At 44.0% G+C, this 20,938-nt stretch overlaps 1 protein-coding gene across 2 annotated transcripts in view; it reads right to left on the bottom strand.

Moving 5' to 3' along the window:
* Positions 1-20,938, bottom strand: part of COL4A6 (collagen type IV alpha 6 chain) — a 182,497-nt gene that overhangs the window by 11,829 nt on the left and 149,730 nt on the right. For both annotated transcript variants that reach the window (XM_087940926.1, XM_087940928.1), the window contains 11 exons: positions 20,658-20,819; positions 16,103-16,273; positions 13,546-13,689; positions 11,703-11,828; positions 10,236-10,417; positions 7,780-7,843; positions 7,215-7,289; positions 5,736-5,843; positions 4,834-4,941; positions 3,345-3,416; positions 2,216-2,341 (listed from right to left, as the gene is read on the bottom strand). In XM_087940926.1, coding sequence (XP_087797052.1) covers positions 2,216-2,341; positions 3,345-3,416; positions 4,834-4,941; positions 5,736-5,843; positions 7,215-7,289; positions 7,780-7,843; positions 10,236-10,417; positions 11,703-11,828; positions 13,546-13,689; positions 16,103-16,273; positions 20,658-20,819 — 1,338 coding nt within the window. The remainder of the gene's footprint in view (positions 1-2,215; positions 2,342-3,344; positions 3,417-4,833; positions 4,942-5,735; positions 5,844-7,214; positions 7,290-7,779; positions 7,844-10,235; positions 10,418-11,702; positions 11,829-13,545; positions 13,690-16,102; positions 16,274-20,657; positions 20,820-20,938) is intronic.

Below are 20,938 nucleotides of genomic sequence, written 5' to 3'. Positions count from 1 at the left end.
GGTAAAAGAGAAGAAAGAAGAAAGAAGGAAAGGAGGAGGAGGAGGACGGGAAGAAGAAGAAGGAGAAGGAGAGGAATTCTGCTACCGTAAGTATCACTATCCGTGGACAATCTCTCTCTCTCTCTCCCTGAAAAAAGGCAACCAGATACGAACTGGGCATACTCAGAGGAGCTACAAACATTCAGGGTTTGGAAGGAAAATTAGGCATGGGGAAAAGGAGAATGCAATGGAATATCACAGAAGAAAATATGGCTAGATATAACTCAGGAAAGATCTTGCATGCTTCTTACTACAGCTTATGATCCTTTCTCCTCCATCAACAGCCAGTCATGGCTTCCACACTCACCCAAATATATTGTCCGAACAATTACAGGGGGTAAGTAGAGTTGGAGTAGATTGGTATTTGATGAACTGTGGTGGCACAATGGTTAGAATGCAATACACAAGCTACTTTTGCTGACTGGCAGCTGCCAGCAGTTCTCAACTCAATTCTCACTGGCTCAAGGTTGACTAGGTAAACCACTTAGACAGGGCCGTAAAGTGGTGTATAAGTCTAAGTGCTATTGCTGTTTGCCTATTTGGCTGGAGGACTACAGGTAGCCCTCAACTTACAACAGTTCATTTAGTGACCGTTCAAAGTTACAATAGCAATGAAAAACGGGGCTTATGACCGTTTTTCACAGTTACGACCTTTACAGCACGATCATGTGATCAAAATTCAAATGCTTGGCAACTGGTTCAGACTTACAACTATTGCTGTGTCATGTCATCACTTTTTGTGACCTTCTCACAAGCAAAGTCAGTGGGGAAGTCAGCCTCATTTAACAACCGGGTTACTAACGTGTCAACTGCAGTGATTCACTTAACAACTTGTGGAAGGAAAAGTCAGAAAACTCACTGAACAAATGTCTCACTTAACAACCCAAATGTTGGGCTCGTGGGATGAGGACTACCTGTACCAGTTTAAGTTCACAGCTGTAGGCCAGGCCAACAAAAGAAGGGAAAAGAAACCCAGAAAGCAGCAATGGCAGATTATATCTGCGCACATTGCCAAGACATCAAAATGGATGTTATCATAAGGCATGAAGCTTGCCTTTTCTTTCCAAGATTAATTCTGCCAGTGAATTTATCTGAGCCCTCAGAAGGAGAGATTCTCCTCATTCTCAGCAAATTTTAAAATCTTTCCATTCCATTTCATTGTTGAAAGGAAAGGGGAACCCTAGTTGTCCTTTTGAGTATAACAACAGTAATAAATAATCTATTAGAATTAAATATCGAGTATTTGAATATTAAATACTTGGCTTTATCATACTTGAGTAAAGTATTCATGACAAGAGTCCTACAAGTTTCATGTGGCTTATTTTGCAGTGGAGCATAAAGGAGTCCTTTGGATATCTTCTTGACAAGCTCAGGTGGAGGTAAGATCTGAACCAGGGTCATCTCCATCTTAATAATTCTTGACATCATTTGTGATCATTTGAATGCTGTTACAGCTCTTGATGCTATTCAGCTATAGCAGGGGTGTCAAACTCAAGGCCCGGGAGTCAGATCTGGCCCATGGGGTATTTCGATTTGGCTCATGGGGCCACCCTGGAAATAGCAAAGGACCAGCCTGCGGTGCCTCTGCCAGTGAAAACGGAGCTCGGGAGGGCCACAGGCAGCCCTCGCCAGCTCCGTTTTGGCTGGCAGAGGGTTTGCAGGAGGCTGTCGCAGCCAAAAACAGTGTTCGCAAAGACTGCGGGTGGCCCTCCTGAGCTCCATTTTCACTGACAATTGCAGGACCCCATTTTTGTGGGAAGAGCGCTCGGGCCACCACAGGCGCCCTCAACGTGAGTGACATCGAGCTGGCCACGCCAGTGGTGGGATTCAAATTTTTTTACTAATGGTTCTGTGGGCGTGGCTTGGGGTGTGTGGCTTGGGGGGGGCGTGACATGGGTTGGTGGGTGTGGCAGGGGAAAGATACTGTAAAATCTCCACTCCCACCCCACTCCTCGGGGAAGATTGCCACCGGTTCTCCGAACTACTCAGAATTTCTGCTACCGGTTCTCCAGAACTGGTCAGAACCTGCTGAACACCAACTCTGGGCCAAGCCCACCCTAGCCAAATCCACTCTGGCTCCCCGAGGTCAAACACAACCCTGATGCGGCCCTCAATGAAATCAAGTTTGACACCCCTGAACTATAATATCCACTCGCTTATAACTTCTATTATTTACCCATTTCTCCTGCAGGTCCTTTTGATCCACGAAAGCCAGGAGTTCCACCCTGGAAACCTGGGTCACCTCGTTGACCTTTGACACCTGGAATTCCTGCCGATCCAGGCAGTCCATTTTCACTCGGGCCTAATAAAATTAGAAAAAGCACGAACAGCAGTTTGATCCGGACACTGTTTACTAAAAAGTGACAATCCTTGATGATTGACATAAATCACAAGGAACCAAATTGTGGAAGCTGGAAAAACATACTCCTGTTTCTGTAGCTCTGATACTTCAGAACTTGGCTTCAAAATGGGAGAAAGCAAAACATGGCTTTTAAGAATCTGCAGGAAAAGGATTTGAAGGGCCCAAAGCTTTTAGATGTTTCTGCAGAGAGCAGTCAAATACTAAAACATAGCTGATAACATCACCACCCAACAGTCTCTATTTGTGGAATTCAACAGTCTCTATTTTTTTGAATTCAAACTTGATTGTTTGCTTGCAGATGTTTTGTTACCCAACAGATAATATCATCAGTGCTTGTCACTCACCTTGATAGCGATTTGCACTGATGAGGTTACCTAGTTGAGTAATGAAATGTCTACAAGTCAACAACCAAGGTTGGAGAGCACCAAGAACTCCACAGTTCAACCCCGAGCTACAGAAATTTTCTTCTATCGGCGTCACACAATTGTATTAGAGATTGGACAAAACTAGCCATTTAAGGGATGAGATTACTGCATTTTGTGTCAACCCTGAAGCTGACCTGACTGAGGCCATTTTGAGGCTTCAGTGTTGCCACACTGGAGTTTTGGGAAAGTTCGGGGGGAATAGAGATAGCTGGGTGTTTTGGAGCCAAAACAAAATAGTTTCTCCTGGAAGGAGGAGTGAAGTTACCAGGCCACCAGATGGTACCTTGATTGCACCGTGTGACTGATTGTTTGGGGGAAGGGAAAAAACTTTTAATTAGGTAAAAACCACAGGAATATTCAGAGTCGGTTTTCATCAGCCTGTGCCAATATGATATAGCAAATAAAACTGTTCTTTGAGGAATCGTCCTGCCTCAGAGTTCTGTTCGTTATGGGTGTATTACTTGGAACCCTGACATTTTGATCTTACTGTGGAAGTTTCTAAGGATCTTTTGATTTACCTTGTTTTCCGGGAGAGCCTTTGGTGCCCGGTAAGCCATTTAGACCGCTCAGTCCTGGGAATCCTGGGTATCCTGTAGATACATTTTAGAAGGTTTGATACTATTTTGGTGGTTACTAAGAAAATGCTGTTGAGACTGCTGTATATTTATTGCTTTTATTTACCATAGGAACATAGTAGATGTTTGGCCAAGAAACCTGCTGTTGTGGTCCGACGGCAGCCTGTAGAGAGGCAGCAGAGTCGGACAGTGGGGAGGAACATGGGCTAGTCCAGGAGTCTGGGGAAGACTCGGAAGAGGGTCCTGTGTCCAATACAGAGATGGGGGGCAGGGGCAGGGTCATCTGGGGGTTATGTGCTGACTCGGAAGCCTCCAGAATCTGACAGCAGTGAGGCAGAGGAGCAAGGGGATCCTGTTTCCAGTGCGTGTGTGCACAGAGCTGCCAGAAGGCAAGAGCAGCTAAGACAAAAGGGGCAACTTGGGAGTAAGGCTTGGAGGTGATTGCCCTTCCCATAAGACATAAAGGAGGAGCAAAGGGACAGGAACCTTTGCAGGAAGCAACTTTGTTCACACTGGTTTGTTTGAAACCTGAAGCTCTGTGTTGAATTTGTGCTCTGTTTGGCCTTGTATAACTAATTGGAAATTTAGTCATTGGCAGCATTTCAAGGAAGATAAAGGTGCGGGATTATCAGACTTATCCTGAAGGACTTTGGCAGACTTCCATGGGACAATTTACAAACTGTTTGAGACTCATTATGGGATGTGAATGAATAAAATTCGCAGCCTTTGAAATAAAGAAAAAATTTTGGGACTAATATGTGTTTGTTAGTGTCTCAATAAGCCTTGGTCAGAACACCTGCAAGGAACCTTACAAAGGTAACTTCGACAGCAAAAATCAATTCAGTGACATAATGAAAGGCTCACGGTGACAATACCAGATAATGTCAAGATCACACAGGTTTTTCAAAGGAGTTGAGAAATCTTGCCCAACTGTGTGTCAAAACAAGAAACGAAAATCTTGGAAGTAGAATCCTATACAGTAAGACCCTGTCTTATATGTCAATGAAGACTCAATCATCTAGACCAAAGGTGTCTAAAGGTTGAATCATGGCGATTGGACCAAGCTTTATTCATGTGAGATATTTTGTTGCTCATCCAAGCAACACCATCAAAGACCCTGCCCTACGTCCTCATGTATAAATCCAGCTCATCAACCCTGAAGTAGGAATGGCTTGTTGGGATTGATGAATCAAGGACACTTAGCAGTCATCCATTGTGGGTTTCTCCCTGATCCCATTGCTAACTCCCAATTGCTGTTAATAAGTGAAGGAAAAGGAAATCCATCCTTCTTCTCCAGACGGATGATCCACTGATTCCTCTCCAGTGTTATGCCAAGAATCTTTGCAAGTTTTGATTTGGCCTTCCAACCCCCAATCTGAGTTTCTCTCTTGAAGTAAGGTTTTCAAGAATAACCCCAAAATGCGAAACAAACCTTTTGGTCCTACAGTGCCAGGAGATCCAGGAAATCCTGGGGCCCCACGTTGCCCAGGATTACCTGGAAAACCTGGGTTGCCCCTAGAACCACCAGATCCAGGAAAGCCTAAAGAGGGGAAAAACAAAGAACTATTTAAAATTGAGCTCTTAAGATTGCAGAATATATATCTCCATAATGTTAAAACCTTCAGAAGCTGGGAGTCTTGCTCAACTGAACTCAATGCAATGAGTTCCAAGGACACAAGTTTAGAATTAGTGAATGGAAGCACAGAATCAAATTACTAAGTACTTAGCATTTATTTAAATTTGCAGCTTGTATTGAGTTACAACATAAAGTAATGTAAGGAAGTTTCTAGGGTTTTCCCATCTAGGCACTGACCAAATCTAATCCATCTTAGTTTCAGCCAGATTGGATAAACCAAATCTCTTTCTTGCTTTCAGAATAGAGTGGGAAGGGGCCTAGGAGATGATCTAGTTCGCCCCTCTGCTCAAGCAGGAGACTTTATATCATTTCAGACAAATGACTGTCCAACCTCTTGTCACAAAGCTCCAGGAATGAAGCACCCACAACATCATTCCACCTTAAGTCAAGGTAAACTCTTGGTTGCTATGTGGGTACAAAGTTTTGTGGCAACAACACAGAAGTGATATGCCACGTCTTCTTCTGGGATGTGCTTTCAACCGAGCTTGTGAGATTTCCAAGACAAAGGAAAGGATGAGATTTGAACAATCTTGCATGATAATTTATGTATCCTTCAATTTTGCAGACCTCTTGGTGAAAGTTCTGGAGAAGTTTGTGGATGCAAAAAAAACACCTCCTAGTCCCTCTGCATTAAAAGATCCACCTTGCAAAGGACATGTCTCAGCCCCAAACACGATAAAACAAATGGCTTTGGTTACCTCGTGGTCCTTCTTGTCCAGCATCACCTGGTAGACCTTTCTGCCCATTTGGTCCAAGACCTCCTGGATATCCTGGGTCACCGCTTGTTCCTTGGATACCTGCTATACCTTCAAAAACCATAAGACGAACCATTAAATTGCCATCTTCCCCAACCTAGGAAATTTTTGGAGTTGAAAATTGGTACCCTTGTCTAATTTTTGGAGGTTTTCACAACGCTTAAGATGAATGAACTTGGTATGTCCATGGGATAAAAAAAAAAACCTTCTAAAATCATGAGTGGGAATTTACTCTCTTTTTAGCCAGAAATGGCTAAGGCTGAACTGACAAATATCTATTCGTAAAGCATGGCTACCCAACCACACTGTGGGACCACAGGGGCTTCAGTTGGCAAGTACTGACATCCATTCATTCACTCATTTCTAAGGAGCCTCAAGAAGTTAACACTGATCCCATAAGAAAGTTGGTGTCAGCAGCAAAGGATCAGGACCATAAGTTAAATTGCAATTCAAAAGGCCTTATTGCTCAAGCCTTCACACAAGAAAGCTAGGCAACTAAAGTTCAATACTAAATTGGCACCAGATAAGGTTCAATGGAATTCAAGAATAGAATAGAATTCTTTATTGGCCAAGTGTGATTGGACACACAAGGAATTTGCCTTTGGTGCATAAGCTCTCATGAACTGTTTGTGGCAATGTTAATGATTCTAAGCTGATGACATTCTTAACTCCACCCCCAGGTCTGCCTGTTGTTCTCCTACAGGTGGACGTTTAATTCATGTACTAATAAAAGTAATCTGTTGTAGTCCGTCGGCGGCCTGCGGAGCTGGCAGCAGAGTCGGACAGTGGGGAGGAACATGGGCCAGTCCTGGAGTCTGGGGAGGGCTTAGATGAGGGATCTGCGTCCAACACAGAGATGGGGCCAGGGCCATCTGAGAGTTATGGCCTGACTCCAGAGCTTCCAGAATCTGACATCAGCGAGGCAGAGGAACAGAGGGAGCCTGTTCCCAGTGTGCGCTTGCACAGAGCTGCCAGAACGCAAGAAAGTTAAGACAAAGGGGCGACTCGGGAATAAGGCTTGGAAATGATTGGCCCCTCCCATATGACATAAAAGAAGAGCAAAGGGACATAAGCCTTTGCAGGAAGCAACTTCGTTTGTTCTGGTCGGTTTAAACTCTGAAGTTCCCTGTTGACTTTGTGCTCCATTTGGCCTTGTACAGCTAATTGGCAATTCAGTCATTTCAAGGGAGATAAAGGTGGGTGCTTATCAGTCTTATCCCGAAAAGACTGTGGCAGACTTCTGTTGGACTCTTCACAAACTGTTTGGGACTCATTACAGGCCGTGAATGTTGAAATAAAAACAAGGTGTTGGGGAATAGCGTGTGATTGTTCCTTTCTCAGGAAGCCTTGGTCAGAACATAAACTAAGGTAAGCCTACTACTTTCCCTTCCTTGAGTCACTGTAGGGGATTGATTTATTTACCTTGAAACCCTCGGTCCCCTCGTTGGCCCTTAGGTCCCACACCACCTGGAATTCCTCGGGATTCCCCTCGGTCACCTGAAAAGGGAAAGATAATCACCTGCTTTTTAATCTCAGCGATTCTGACAATTCACCATCGCCCGATCACATCCAGAGTTTTCTTGGCAAAACCCTTTGGTTTTCCAGTACTATTTTGTCTTCCATGTTTTTTTAAGGATTCCATCCGCCCAACAGAGCATAATCAATACGAATTTTGAGTTAAGATAAAGGCAAAAAGTAACAGAGAAGTGAAAAGCAACGCTATAAAAAGAAGTATATAAAAAAAGGAAGAATAAAAAAAGAAATGGTTTCTGGTTTACTTAACAGCTGTTATAAATACATTGATAATTTACTTCTCTGTCTAAGGTGACATCGGAGCTTCCTTCTTTCCCTAATCTACTCTTTCTAAACATCTTCTCTATAAACCATCTGTTCATTCTCTTCCCTTTCTCAGCAAAAAGTCTGCAAGGGCCCCTCTGTGGTTGATTTTTTTAAAAAAGATGCTAGCAAGGCCACCCCAATGACTTACCTTTTGGACCACGCAATCCGGTAATTCCTGGGGAGCCAGGAGAGCCAGGTATACCTTCCGCACCCTATGGAAGGAAATGGCAGGTAATAATCCTAATTAACACTGAAATCAGCTTTCCTGGTAGTGTGATTGGCCTCTTAGTATCCAGAAAGGAAACTCTTTTCTAGGGACTATTCTTGTGACCACCAGCAATCTGAAACCAATACCAGTGACCAAGGGGATGCTGCAATGGTTGTGTGAAAAAAAAATGCTTCTTAAGTCATTTTTTTCAGTGTTGTGGTGCTTGACTGAAAAGTGCAAGCTTACAAAACTCACAGGGTGCCACAAAATGTTTTTAATACAGGTAGTCCTTGTCTTATGACTACAGATTGAGCCCAAAATTTCTGTTGCTACATGAAACATTTGTTAGGTGAATTTTGCCCCATTTTACTACCTTTCTTGCCACAGCTGTTAAAAGAATCACTGTGGTTGTTAAGCTAGTAACATGGTTGTTAAGTGAATCTGGCCTCCACATTTGCTTACCCTAACCCTAACTCCTACACTCAAAACGACGCTATGGGGCACTGAACACCAGAACAACTAGACACAAGGACAGTTTTTCCCTGAACGCCATCACTCTGCTAAAGAAATAATTCCCTCAACACTGTCCAACTATTTACGAAGTCTGCACTACTATTACTATTAATCTTCTCATCACTCCTTATCACCCATCCCCTCCTACGTGTGACTGTATGACTGTAACTTTGTTGCTTGTATCCTTACGATTTATATGGACTGTTTCCTAGTATGATTTGATTGCTTATTGTACCCTATGAGTATCGTTAAGTGTTGTACCTGATGACTCTTGATGAACGTATCTTTTCTTTCATGTACAGAGAGCATTTGCACCAAGACAAATTCCTTGTGTGTCCAAACACACGTGGCCAGTAAATTTCTTTCTTTCTTTCTTTCTTTCTTTCTTTCTTTCTTTCTTTCTTTCTTTCTTTCTTTCTTTCTTTCTTTCTTTCTTTCTTTCTTCCTTCCTTCCTTCCTTCCTTCCTTCCTTCCTTCCTTCCTTCCTTCCTTCCTTCCATCCATCCATCCATCCATCCAGCTATCTACTTCACTTGTCAGAAGGTCACAAAAGGGAATCCCATGACCCCAGGACACTAAAACTGTCATAGATATGAGTCAGTTGCTAAGCATCTGAATTTTGATCACATGACCATGGGGATGCTGCGTAAGTGTGAAAAATGGTCATGTCAACATTTCTCAGTTTCTTTGTAACTTTGAACAGTCATTAAATGAACTATTACTAGTCGAGGACTACCTGCAGTATATACAACATTTGGAGGGGAAAGTGCAGTTGGTAGGGATTTTAGAGACTGGAAAAGAAGGACTGCGGGATCACTGCCAACTCTGGTTTTTGATTTCTTATTTGAAGACACTTCTGGCAATCTACACAGTGCTACACAATCCACCGGCAAGATCAACAGCCGCAAGAAATTCTGTCTAGATTCCTCTCCCACTTGTTGAGTTTTTGTGGTGCGGGAGACCCAGGGAAAAGCTGAGAGGCTCTTTCCTGACTCTGTCCTCAGATCTGCTATAATCCCAAAGCAGATCCCAAAGCAGATCCAGCGCAAGTTATAGGTCTAATCTGCTTCCACCTGATGAAAAAGATATGGACCAAAACTGTTCTGACTCAGATCCCAAAGACGAAAAATTCTCTGTTGTTAAATCAATGACTTCTTTATTAGGAATGCCAGCAGCTCCTTCCTCCTCTCCCTCTCCCTCTTCCTCTCCTTCTCCCTCCCCCCCCTCCCCCCCTCTGTCTGTCTGTCTCTCTCTCTCTCTCTCTCTCTCTCACAAACACACACACAGCAGGCTATCAGTGGTGGACTGGTATGGAGATGAATAGTTGTCCACCACACCTATCCATCTCTGCCCCCTGCCTTTTATCCCCAGAGCTACGCTGGGGCTTCGCTAGCAGCAGTGGCTCTTCTGTCCCAAGGACCGGCCCATAGATTTCCACTGTTCTCCTCTCCTCTCCTCTGCCTTCTGTGCAGCTGCGTGTCAGGCACTGGACCCAGCTGTTCCTCCTCTTCCTCATCAGCCACCTCCAGGCCTGGGAGCTGTTGACTCTCCATCTGAGGGCTGACGGACAGCCCAGGCTTTGTCTCTGTCTCTCCCTCCCTCTCCCAGCTCCATTCCCTCCCCCCCCGGAGCTCTCAGGTTGCCCTGATGCTGACCCTGACTCCCACAGTGCCTCCTTTTCTGATTTAGCTGCTGAAGGGGCTGGTGGCCGACAGGCCACAATAAAAGCCCATACGAAGGACCCAAAGGATCCTGAACTTGTTGGGAGTTCACTAAGACTTCCAAAGTCTAAAAGTGGTGGCCACCATTGAACTTGGGAAGACCAGTGGAGGTGCTTCCCACTCAACCAGGAGTAAAAAGAAGAAGAGAGGAAGGATACTTACACTTCTCCCAGGCATTCCAGGAAACCCTGAGATGCCACCAGATCCCTTTTGTCCCAACAGCCCGGGAGAACCAAACATCCCTGGAAAACCTGGGTCTCCTGGCGGTCCTTTCTCTCTAGCTGGTGATCCAGCTCTCCCTGGAAGCCCAGGCTGCCCCCGGACACCGGGGGCTCCTTTGTCCCCTATGGAAAGGGAAAACAGTGATGTAGCGTGTCTTCAGAATGAAGACGGGCAGGTTTCCCCATGTCTCAGCCTATTCTGAGATAAGTTACATTGTAATAGAGAAGATGTTTTTCTGTGTCTAATGCGTCTTCACAAGGGCAGATTGGCAGATAGCAACGAGAATAGCACTTACACTTACACACCACCCCATAGTGTTTTACAGCTCTCTCTGAGTGGTTTAAAATGTCGGCGTGTGGCCCCCCAACTACCGTGTTTCTCATATAATAAAGCCGGGTCTTTTTTTTTTTTTTGAGCCCTGAAAAAATGGCTAGGCCATCTTTTCGGGGGTGACTTAATTCCCCCCCCCCCCTTGCATCTTCAGGCAGGTGGGTGGCGACGGCTTGGATGTTGACCTCGGCGTTGGTGGGGCACTTCGTATTGGGGTCAACGCAGGCAGCACCTTATCTGGGTGTGCAACAAAAGTACTTCCTAACAGCAACCCCCCCCTGCCATTTCCCCCCCATTTCGCATGTTTTAATATAAGGCCTTAATTTGGGGGGAGGGGCTTAATTTCATTTCATGCCTATAAAACATGCTGGGACTTCCTATTAGGGGAGGCCGTATTGTTGGAGAAACAGGGTATCTGAGTCCTCATCTTCAGAAAGTCTGAGTCGACCTAGAGCCCCCTCAGGATCGAGCTCCAGGATGTGGGCAGAGTTAGCCTGCAATACTGCCTTCTAACCACGGTGCCCCCGAGATTTCACCTTGCAGCTATTCTGAGATGAGTAAGTTACATGGTAAAGGAGAAGATGCAATACAAATTAAGACTTTTCACTCATCATGCAGGCAGTGCCTACACTGCCATTCTGTTTTCCAGGGGTGGGGTTAACCGCAAATTCACAGAAAAGACAGGGTGGCTCTCTTCTTCTTTTGATGGGCCTCCCTGCATCTTCAAAATATTTCATTTCTAGCTCCGAGTTGCTGTTTGTGCTTAAATGCTGCTTTTGTGCTGGATCAATGGAAGATGTAACCCAGCATCTTGATTTCCACAGCCACCGTTTAAGGAATACAGTCTCCCTGTCTGTCAAACATACAGACATTAGAAGAAAGCAAATCTCCCACCAATAGAGATTTGGGGATTCCCACCTAAGTGTAATTAAAACAGTCAAGCCCATGGACAGGTGTAATTCTGATGTATCTCAAGGGCAACCAGATAAAGAAAGCCAGCTTGGTCACCTCTCATTGCCTAAGTAGTTCAGGACAAACAGATAAAATGGATGTGACTGCCTAATGCCAAACACATACCTCTCGGCCCTGGGAATCCTCTCTGTCCCACCAATCCAGGATCTCCTCTGTTCCCTTTGAGTTTGAGGCCCAGGCCTGGGGGTCTGAAAATGGGAGGTCCAGGAGGGCCACGGACACCTCTGTCCCCTGCACAAAAGAAGAAAGAGGAACACAGCAAGATGCTTATTCTACCTATAGTGATCCAGAGAGTGCCAGACATTCCTGCTTAGAGGCATCTAGGTCTGGAGTCCAAACCGTCTTAATTTATAGAGCCTCAAAAGCACTTTGCATATTACAGTAGGTAGAACAGCAGAAGACCAATCTCTCTCCCAAGGAATGTACTAATAGGAGTCCGATTCAGAAGAACTACCAAAAGAAGGACAATGGAGCGGGGTGGGGGGAGAGTTGTTGAGATGACCCAGGGTGGGGCACAAAAGCAACAAAGTCACAAAAATAGGTAAAGTCCTTTTAATTCCTTCAACTTGGCCTCCAAGGTCCAATTATCATTGACCAGAGAAAAAAGCTCCCCCACAAACAGTTGTGAAAAGGAAGAACTCCCATTCAGACTCATATAAATTATAAATAGAAAAAACAACACAAATCACACTGAGACAAAGCAGGATAAGGGCTTCAAGACACAGATATCGAAATACACACACTGGGAAGGACGCCAGAACTCAGATAAGAACTGACAGACTAGAATTATTTCACGCTTTGCTTCCAGCACTGGGCCATGCACAGTTGGTCCTTTTAAACAGTCCTCCCAGCTAGAGTCCATGAAGGGGATCAGGGCCCTTTCCTTCCCCGTAGACCATGCCATTCATATTTCTCCCTTATCCACTCCTCCTTGCGTGCCCTAGGATGAAGAGGGGATGGGCCTGGGCCTTCCTCTGAATGCTCAGCCGGCCTGTGCCCTTCTCTAGTTTCCTCCACAACCTCCGGAGCCATACTCCCATTCCCTGTAGGCTGTTCCACCTCTCCCTTGGAGTCAGATTCTAACAGAGGCATGACAGTTGTAAGCAGGAAAGCAACAAACTAGTTGTTTCAGTTGCATTGCAAGTAGACTTTTGCAAGGACACAGGAATCAGGTGGTCCTTGGTGGTCTCTGAGTTTGGTTGAAGCCACTAGAACAGAGTCCCCAAACTTTTCCGGCTCTGCAGACTGGCGGGAGGGGTGGGTGGGTCAGAGGGGATGATTCCATGTGAGCAGTGGGCAAGTGCAAGAGTGTGTACAGCTCCATTTGCACAAGCCACGAGTGTCAACTCCTAAAATATTTCTAGGGTGTTTTTAAAGTTGCCAACAGAAAGGGAGGGGGGAAAGGGGTTTGAAAGAGCAGTGTGGCAGCTTGGAAATCAAAAGTGCATTCCATGCAGTTTTTCAGAGATAGTAACCAGGTGACTGAAGTTTCTGCCGCACAAAATTCTAAGTGGAGAGCATGATTGATGACTCTTGGCTATGGATGTGTCTCAATGGAGAATATGAATTACGATACACCCAGGGAGTCGGTGGAAAACCAGGGTCAAGGGTGACAATGAATGATGTGTCTCAAAGTCAGCTACACCCAGGCAGTGCCAGACATGTTAACTCCCAATAAATCCTTTTTCAGTTTTGGAAGTTTGGCTCGAGACTCATGATTTAAATGGAGGGTAACTGCCGGAATCCTGACAGTAGACATGCGCACATACCCATGGCTTGCGCAAGTGGGAGTTTCTATCCTAACATGTATTTTAGAAGGCAATTCTGAACATTGGGCCAAAAAATATGTAAGTCCTAGTTTCACCCAAAGGCAAAGACAGCAGACACACAAAACCTTTCAAGTTGGATAGGTCATAATGCTGTGCTTTGTGCAAATTTTCAGACTCACCTTTGGAGCCAGGGAAGCCAGAGAATCCGGGGTTTCCGTTTCTTCCTGGCGCACCAAAAGTTCCCTTCGGGCCATCCACGCCAGGGCGCCCAGGTGGCCCCGGCATCCCAGGAAAACCGATCATGCCCACGGAACCCTTTTCCCCTAGTTTGGAACAACCAAGCATTATTCTAAGCAAAGGAATCCGAATTCTTTTTAGGAAAGAAGGATTAGAAATGCTTTGAAAGGAAAAAAAAAAGCTAGAACAGGTAGCCCCCAACATACAACCATTTATAAGTGACTACAGATAGTCCTCAACTTATGACAATGGGGCCCAACATTTCTGTTGTTAAATGAGACATTTCTGAAGTGAGTTTTGCCCCACTGTAGGACCTTTCTTGCCACAGTTGTTAAGTGAATCACTGCAGCCGTCAAGTTAGTAACACGGTTGTTATGTGAATCTGGCTTCCCCATTGACTTTTGTTTGTCAGAAGGTCACGAAAGGGATCACACAATCCTGGGACACTGCAACTGTCTTGAATGCGAGTCGGTTCCCAAGCATCCGAATTTTGATCACGTGACCACTGGGGATGCTGCAATGGTCGTGAGTGTGAAAAATGGTCACAAGTCACTTTTTTCAGTGCAGTTGTAACTTTGGCCGGTCACTTAAATGAAGTTTTGTAAGTTGAGGACTACCTACAGTTGTGCTCATAAGTTTACATACCCTGGCAGAATTTATGATTTCTTGGCCATCTTTCAGAGAATATGAATGATAACACAAAACTTTTCTTTCACTCATGATTAGTGGTTGGCTAAAGCCATTTATTATCAATCAACTGTGTTTACTCTCTTAAAATCTTAATGACAACAGAAACTACCCAAATGACCCTGATCAAAAGTTTACATGCCCCAGTTCTTAATATGGTGTATTGCCCCCTTTAACAAAATTGACAGCTGGAAATCTTTTGTGGTATGTGTGGATAAAGCTCTTTATCTTCTCAGATGGTAAAGCTATTTTTCCTGACAAAAAGCCTCCAGATCCTGTAAATTCTTGGGCTGTCTTGCATGAGTTGCATGTTTGAGATCTCCCCAGAGTGGCTCAGTGATATTGAGGTCAGGAGACTGAGACGGCCACTCCAGAACCGTCACTTTATTCTGATGTAGCCAATGACAGATCAACTTGGCCTTGTGTTTAGGATCATTGTCATGTTGGAATGTCCAAGTACGTCCCACGCGCAGCTTCTGGGCTGATGAACGCAAATTTTCCTCCAGTATCTTTTGATAACATACTGCATTCATCTTGCCATCAATTCTGACAAAATTCCCTGTGCCTTTGTAACTCACACATCCGCAAAACATCAGCGATCCGCCTCCGTGTTTCACAGTAGGAATGGTGTATTTTTCATCATAGGCCTTGTGGACTCCTCTCCAAATCTAGCGTTTATGGCTGTGGCCAAAAAGCTCAATTTTGGTCTCATCACTCCAAGCGACTGTGTGCCAGAAGGTTTGAGGCTTGTCTCTATGCTGTTTGGCGTAGTATTGTAAGTGGAATACTTCGTGGCATTTCCATAGTAATGGCTTTTTTCTGGCAACTTGACCATGCAGCCCATCTTTCTTCCAGTACCTTCTTATTGTGCATCTTGAAACAGCCACACCACATGTATTCAGAAAGTCCTATATTTCACCTGAAGTTATTTGTGGGTTTTTCTTTGCTTCCCGAACAATTTTCCTGGCAGTTGTGGCTGAAATTTTAGTTGGTCTACCTGACCATGGTTTGGTTTCAACAGAACCCCTCATTTTCCACTTCTTGAGTAGTGTTTGAACACGGCTGTTTGGCATTCTTAATTCCTTGGATATCTTTTTATATTCTTTTCCTGTTTTATACAGTTCAACTACCTTCTCCCACAGATCCTTTGACAATTCTTTTGCTTTCCCCGTGACTCAGAAGCCGGAAATGTCAGTGCAGCACTGGATGAAAGATGCAATGGTCAGGAACTAATTGATCTTTTATACATGCACACTAATTACAAGCAAACAGATAACGGGTGAGGATGGTTACCTTTAATAGCCATTCAAACCCCTTTGTGCCAACTGTGTGCATGCTATCAGGCCAAAATCACCAGGGTATGTCAACTTTTGATCGGGGCCATTTGGGTAGTTTCTGTTGTCATTATGATTTTAAAAGAGTAAACACAGTTGATTGATAATAAATGGCTTCAGACAACCACTAAACCATGAGTGAAAGAAAACTTTTTGTGTTATCATTCATATTCTCTGAAAAATGGCCAAGAAATCACAAATTCTTCCAGGGTATGTAAACCTAGGAGCACAACTGTATATTCAAAAATTACAGTCGCACTGAAAAAGTGACTTCAGAACTGGTCAGGACCTGCTTAATGACACCTCTGACCTCACCCCCATTCCTAAGAGGCGCGTGCATAAGCGCACCAATGTCCCTGTCCTAATGTTCCCTTTTATTCTATCCATTTAATTTCATGTATTCATAATTATGTTTATACTTACGTCTGTTATCCAATACATGCTTGACAAACAAACAAATAAATAAAAATAAAATTACCTTTTGAGCCTGGGAAACCTGAAGTTCCTTTTGGGCCCCAGAGACCTGGAGGTCCAGGCAACCCTTGTTCTCCAGGCCGTCCTGGCAGGCCATCAAGCCCTGGGAACCCTTTCATGCCGGCGGGACCTGGTGAACCAGCATCTCCTCTTGGGCCTTTTGTTCCGGGAGGTCCTGAATGGTTCAAAACCCAAACCATCAGCAAGATGTTCTTCCAAAGACAAACATTTCTACCATCCCTGCGCCATCTTTCAAGGGGTTAACACTAAAGCGTTTTATTTGTATTCAGCTAACTGAACTGCGGCTAAAATATAAATCATGCAGCCTTTCTAAAGCACACAAAGTTAGAAAAGTTTTTTTTTTAAAAAGGTATTAGTTGCCTAATGATTAAAAAGCTCTAGGAAAGCTACTGCCTGGACCAACAGCCAACAGTGAAACCCCTTATGGTTGGGTTAATTGAGCTGTTATCAGTTACCATTTGGGAAACATGGGAGTCATATAGGGGACCAACAGGGACCCAGAAACCTCTTGGCGTGTCCCTTTCCACTTGCTACTGTCATTCTAAGTCATACCAAAATGTTTTTCCCAGGCTTTGCTCTATACTCTAGACAGTGACCTGGACTGGATTCCAATGGAGAAGAAAACCTATTAACGTGAAAGGGGAATAGTCACTTGTACATGGATAAAAACACAAATTGTGCTTGACTCGAGGACGTCACACTAGTGGCAGCAGTAAACTGGCTGTAACTAATCTGGATAAAGCTAAGCAGAGTTGGACCTGGTCAGTACTTGGATTGAACATCAATGGATAGGACTGCAGTCTGGACTGTAAAATTGTAGACCTTCCAGGAGAAAGCTTTGGCAATTCACACCGATGTTGTTGCCAGTAAAATTATCATCAGTGTATCTATCCAGTCACCAGAAGCCAAGCTCAATTTGACCTAGTCTTTACTTTTTAAAATTAAATTTAAAAGCTGAAGCATGACTGAGGCAGAATCTAAACAATGATCTGTAAAACTGTGCTGACAATGCTAGAAATAACTTTGCTGATAAAACCAGCCCTACGGGGAGGGACTTTAGCTTCTGAATTTGTCAGGTTGAGTCTTAAAGGTCCAGATGGTGTTTTTTTTCAGACAGACAGCAACAAAAAAGAGTAATGTCAGGAGACTAAAAAAACCCAACAAGCGTTGTACAATATTGACGAAAACATCACTTAAAGCAGCTTTCCCCAACTTTTCTGGCTTTTGTGGACTGGGGCGGGGTGGGGAGGAGGAGAGGGGATGGTTCCATTTTCGGCCCAGTTCCGAACAAGCTGTGGCCCGATAATGTGCAGTGGCCCAGAGGTTGGGGACCCCTGACTTAAAAGCCCCAGGTTCTTTTTCAGGAAAGATATAAAATGTTTGCAAATGGGAAAAAACCAAACATCTAAAACTAAGTGGAAGTCCATGTTGGCTGAGTGATTCTTTGCACATTGAGCTGGCATTGACTCTTATTGCCCAGACAGGTGGACCTTCTCCAGATTCAGTGGCTACACCGATAGATCTTCTCCAGGATAAGAAGCCCATGTGCGGCGCCTCCTACATACAAATCCCTTTTCTGAAAAGGTGAAGGCCACAATTCTTTGCAGGATTGAAATAAGGGGTGTCACAGTCAGCGCACATTTTGTAGCATAATAGGCTAGGCAGCTGTTAGTCCAAGAGTTTTTACGCTACAAAGCAGTTGCTCTCACCTTGGCAGCCTATGTGAAGAACCCCCAAAACCAAAACAGTGTGACATCAGAAATGGAGAGATGATGGCAAATGGAACAGAAACATGGTGAGGAAAAACAGACAAAAACATGTGAACCAGGAAGAAAGCACAAGGCCGAGAATGAAGTTAATGACTTGGAAAACAACTGAGCTCTTTCTCCGTGGAGACTCTCAGTCATCCAAAGTCATGATTGTCCCAAAGGTGCTTTCTCAGAAGGCAACTGGGCTTTCTTTATTTTTGCTTGAAGACATTTCACTTTTCATCCAAGAAGCTTCTTCAGAATTGAAGAAGCCTGGATGAGAAGCGAAACGTCTTCCAGGAAAAATAATGAAACCCCATTTGTCTTCTGAAAAAGGACCTTTCGGACAACGGAGCTCTTTCTCAACGCAGCTTAGATCAAATGTACGGGTGGGGTTCCCTGGGGTTGGGTGGATGGAGACAGTAGACAGGAATGTGAAAACAGGGCTGCTGGTTTTGGAGGTAAAAATATTTGAGTAAGGGAACGATCGTCCCGAAGGTGCTTTTTCAAGAGTCAACTGGACTTTCTGGTTTTTCTTTGAAGACGTTTCATTTTTAATTCAAGAAGCTTCTTCAGCTCTGACTGGATGGTGGGAAATGGAAGGATTTATACTCCTTCTAGACAGCTGGTCATTTGCATTCTTTTAGAGAGCCGTTGAGTCCACCATCCAGTCAGAGCTGAAGAAGCTTCTTGGGTGGCAAGCGAAACGTCTTCAAAGAAAAACAAGAAAGTCCAGTTGCTTCTTGAAAAAGTGTCTTTGGGACAACCATGACCTGAATGACTGACAATCTCTATAGGTGTTAAGAGAAATATAGTTTCCCTCCAGGATTTCTTTTGAACATTTTTTTATTCCCCCAGATTTTATTCCTCCGGCCCACCCCGATATCCCAGGACTTCATATTTTTATTTGAAGGAACTGTTCCCACTGTGGCATCAAGGCCTGAGAAGACCACTTTCCACCACCTTAATTGACAGCTCAGTTATCCAGGATGTTGGATGAGAGATGGATTCCCCTCTAGATGAAGGATCCATACATGGCCAAGCGGAAGCATCACAAGTCCGCGTATATACTGTATAATGCCAGCAGAAGTAAACCAATTCCTAGCACCTTCATTAAAAGGATCTGGATGGTGACGGAAGGAAATTGGCTGAGATTATTGAAGGGGCACTTTATCACACAAGAAAGGGAAACTGTAACCCTCCATTACAGCTGGTATAAAACACAACAATGGTTAAATTTAATGCCTAAATTTAGTGCCACTGGTGTAGGGATTTGCATTTGATTTAATTTCTGTTCCAGAACAAGAATGGTTGGAATTATCCTTCGAATGGAGTTAAACACTGCACTAAACACTGTTTTTATTCTTGTTCGACAATAGAATGGTTTATTGTGGTATCATTTATTAAACTCCAAACAGTTTCATCTACAGGGACTTGTGGCTATTACAACTGCAATACATCCAAGAGGCTGTTGAGAAATTAAGAAAACTGGTTTTCTGATTTTCTATAGAGATTCCCAGTCATCCAGGTCATGGTTGTCCCAAAGGTGCTTTTATAAAAGGCAACTGGACTTTGTTTTTTCTTGAAGATGCTTTGCTTCTCATCCAAGAAGCGAAACATTTTCAAGGAAAAAAACAAGGTCCAGTTGCAAAAAGCACCCATGTTTCTGGTTGCTTAGGAAGATCACAGGATGGCATTGGACAACATGAATGAGAATAAATGGATGGGGTGCAAATCTTCGAAGGTATGGAAATTTCCTGAAATTAATCAATGAATATGGATCATGAAAGTTAGTTGTGAAGGATATGATCGTGAAATGAAAAGGCTCATTTCAGACAGTTCTATAATCTTCAGTTAAATTGTTGGTACAATGATCAATCTGAGGCAGATTGGACAGTATTTTTAAAATATTTTTTTTAATCCTGCTTTTATTATTATTTTTTATAAATAACTCAAGGCGACAAACATATTCTAACATTCCTTCTGCCTCCTACTTTCCTCTGTGAGGTGAGCTGGGCTGAGAGAGTCTCTAAGTGGTGCCCAGAAACATTCTTGGACATTAATGTAATCCTTTGCAGTGTGCCAAACACCCCCCTCCCCTCAATATTCTTTTCACTATTCAGGTAGTCCTCATGTAATGACTGGTCGCTTAGTGACTGCTCAAAATTACAACGGATTCTTAAAAAAGGTACTCATGACTTGACTTTGAAATTCTGACAAGTGCATAACTCCCTCCTGTGGTCATGTGATCAACCTCCCTAGTCATGTGATCACATTTGGGGCATCTAGCAATTAGTTTACGACTGTCTTCATAAATGTGGGCAAATGCATTGATCTTGGGGTCATGTGACTAAAGTTTTCAGCGGGTTTTTGTGGGTTCCCGGCCTTTTTTCCTGGTTTCCAGCCCCCCAAAATGGATCTGTTTCATGACTGTAGTGTTTACTTAATGACCACTGCAAAAAATGTTGTAAAATCAGGTGCAATCATGTGAGTGACCTGCTTAACCACCGCAATGACTAATGACTGTAATTCCAGGTTCATCAATGGTCATAATTCAAGGACTACCCGTATTCAATGCCGGTTTGGTGTATTTGGCTGAGAGTTTTGGCATCTGCTTTGTTCTCTTATCTCATCTCCAGATTTCTGGAATCTCCTGAATAAATTTAGAAGCACCTGGGCAAAGTGCTATCAAGCTCAAGGATAGGTCTCAAGTGGGCAACCTGCAGGAAAACTCTGTGGAGGGAACATCTGAAGGCAACACACCTTCATCCAGGGTGAAACAATCCATACCTTGTGATCCTGGAAGGCCGATTGTTCCCAAGGGACCTGGTTTTCCTTTGATGCCAAATGGACCTCCTGCTCCTGGTGGTCCTTGCAGTCCATCAAAACCTGGAAGACCCGGCTCCCCACGTTCTCCTTTTCTACCCGACAGGCCAGGCCTTCCATCCAAACCTGGAAACCAAAAAAGATCTAACAAATCCCATTCTTTTCCCCCTTACATAGGTGCTCAACAAAACTCATGGGACTGATTTGCCTTCAGAACAACAGAGTTGGAAGGGACCTGTGGGTCT

The sequence above is a fragment of the Pseudonaja textilis genome, chromosome 12 (genome assembly GCF_049901715.1).
Source record: "Pseudonaja textilis isolate UNSWEBS1 chromosome 12, rPseTex1.2, whole genome shotgun sequence".
Classification (NCBI taxonomy): Eukaryota; Metazoa; Chordata; class Lepidosauria; order Squamata; family Elapidae; genus Pseudonaja; species Pseudonaja textilis.
Note: the sequence above shows the minus strand (reverse complement) of the source record. Positions and strands in the feature narration are given on the sequence as shown.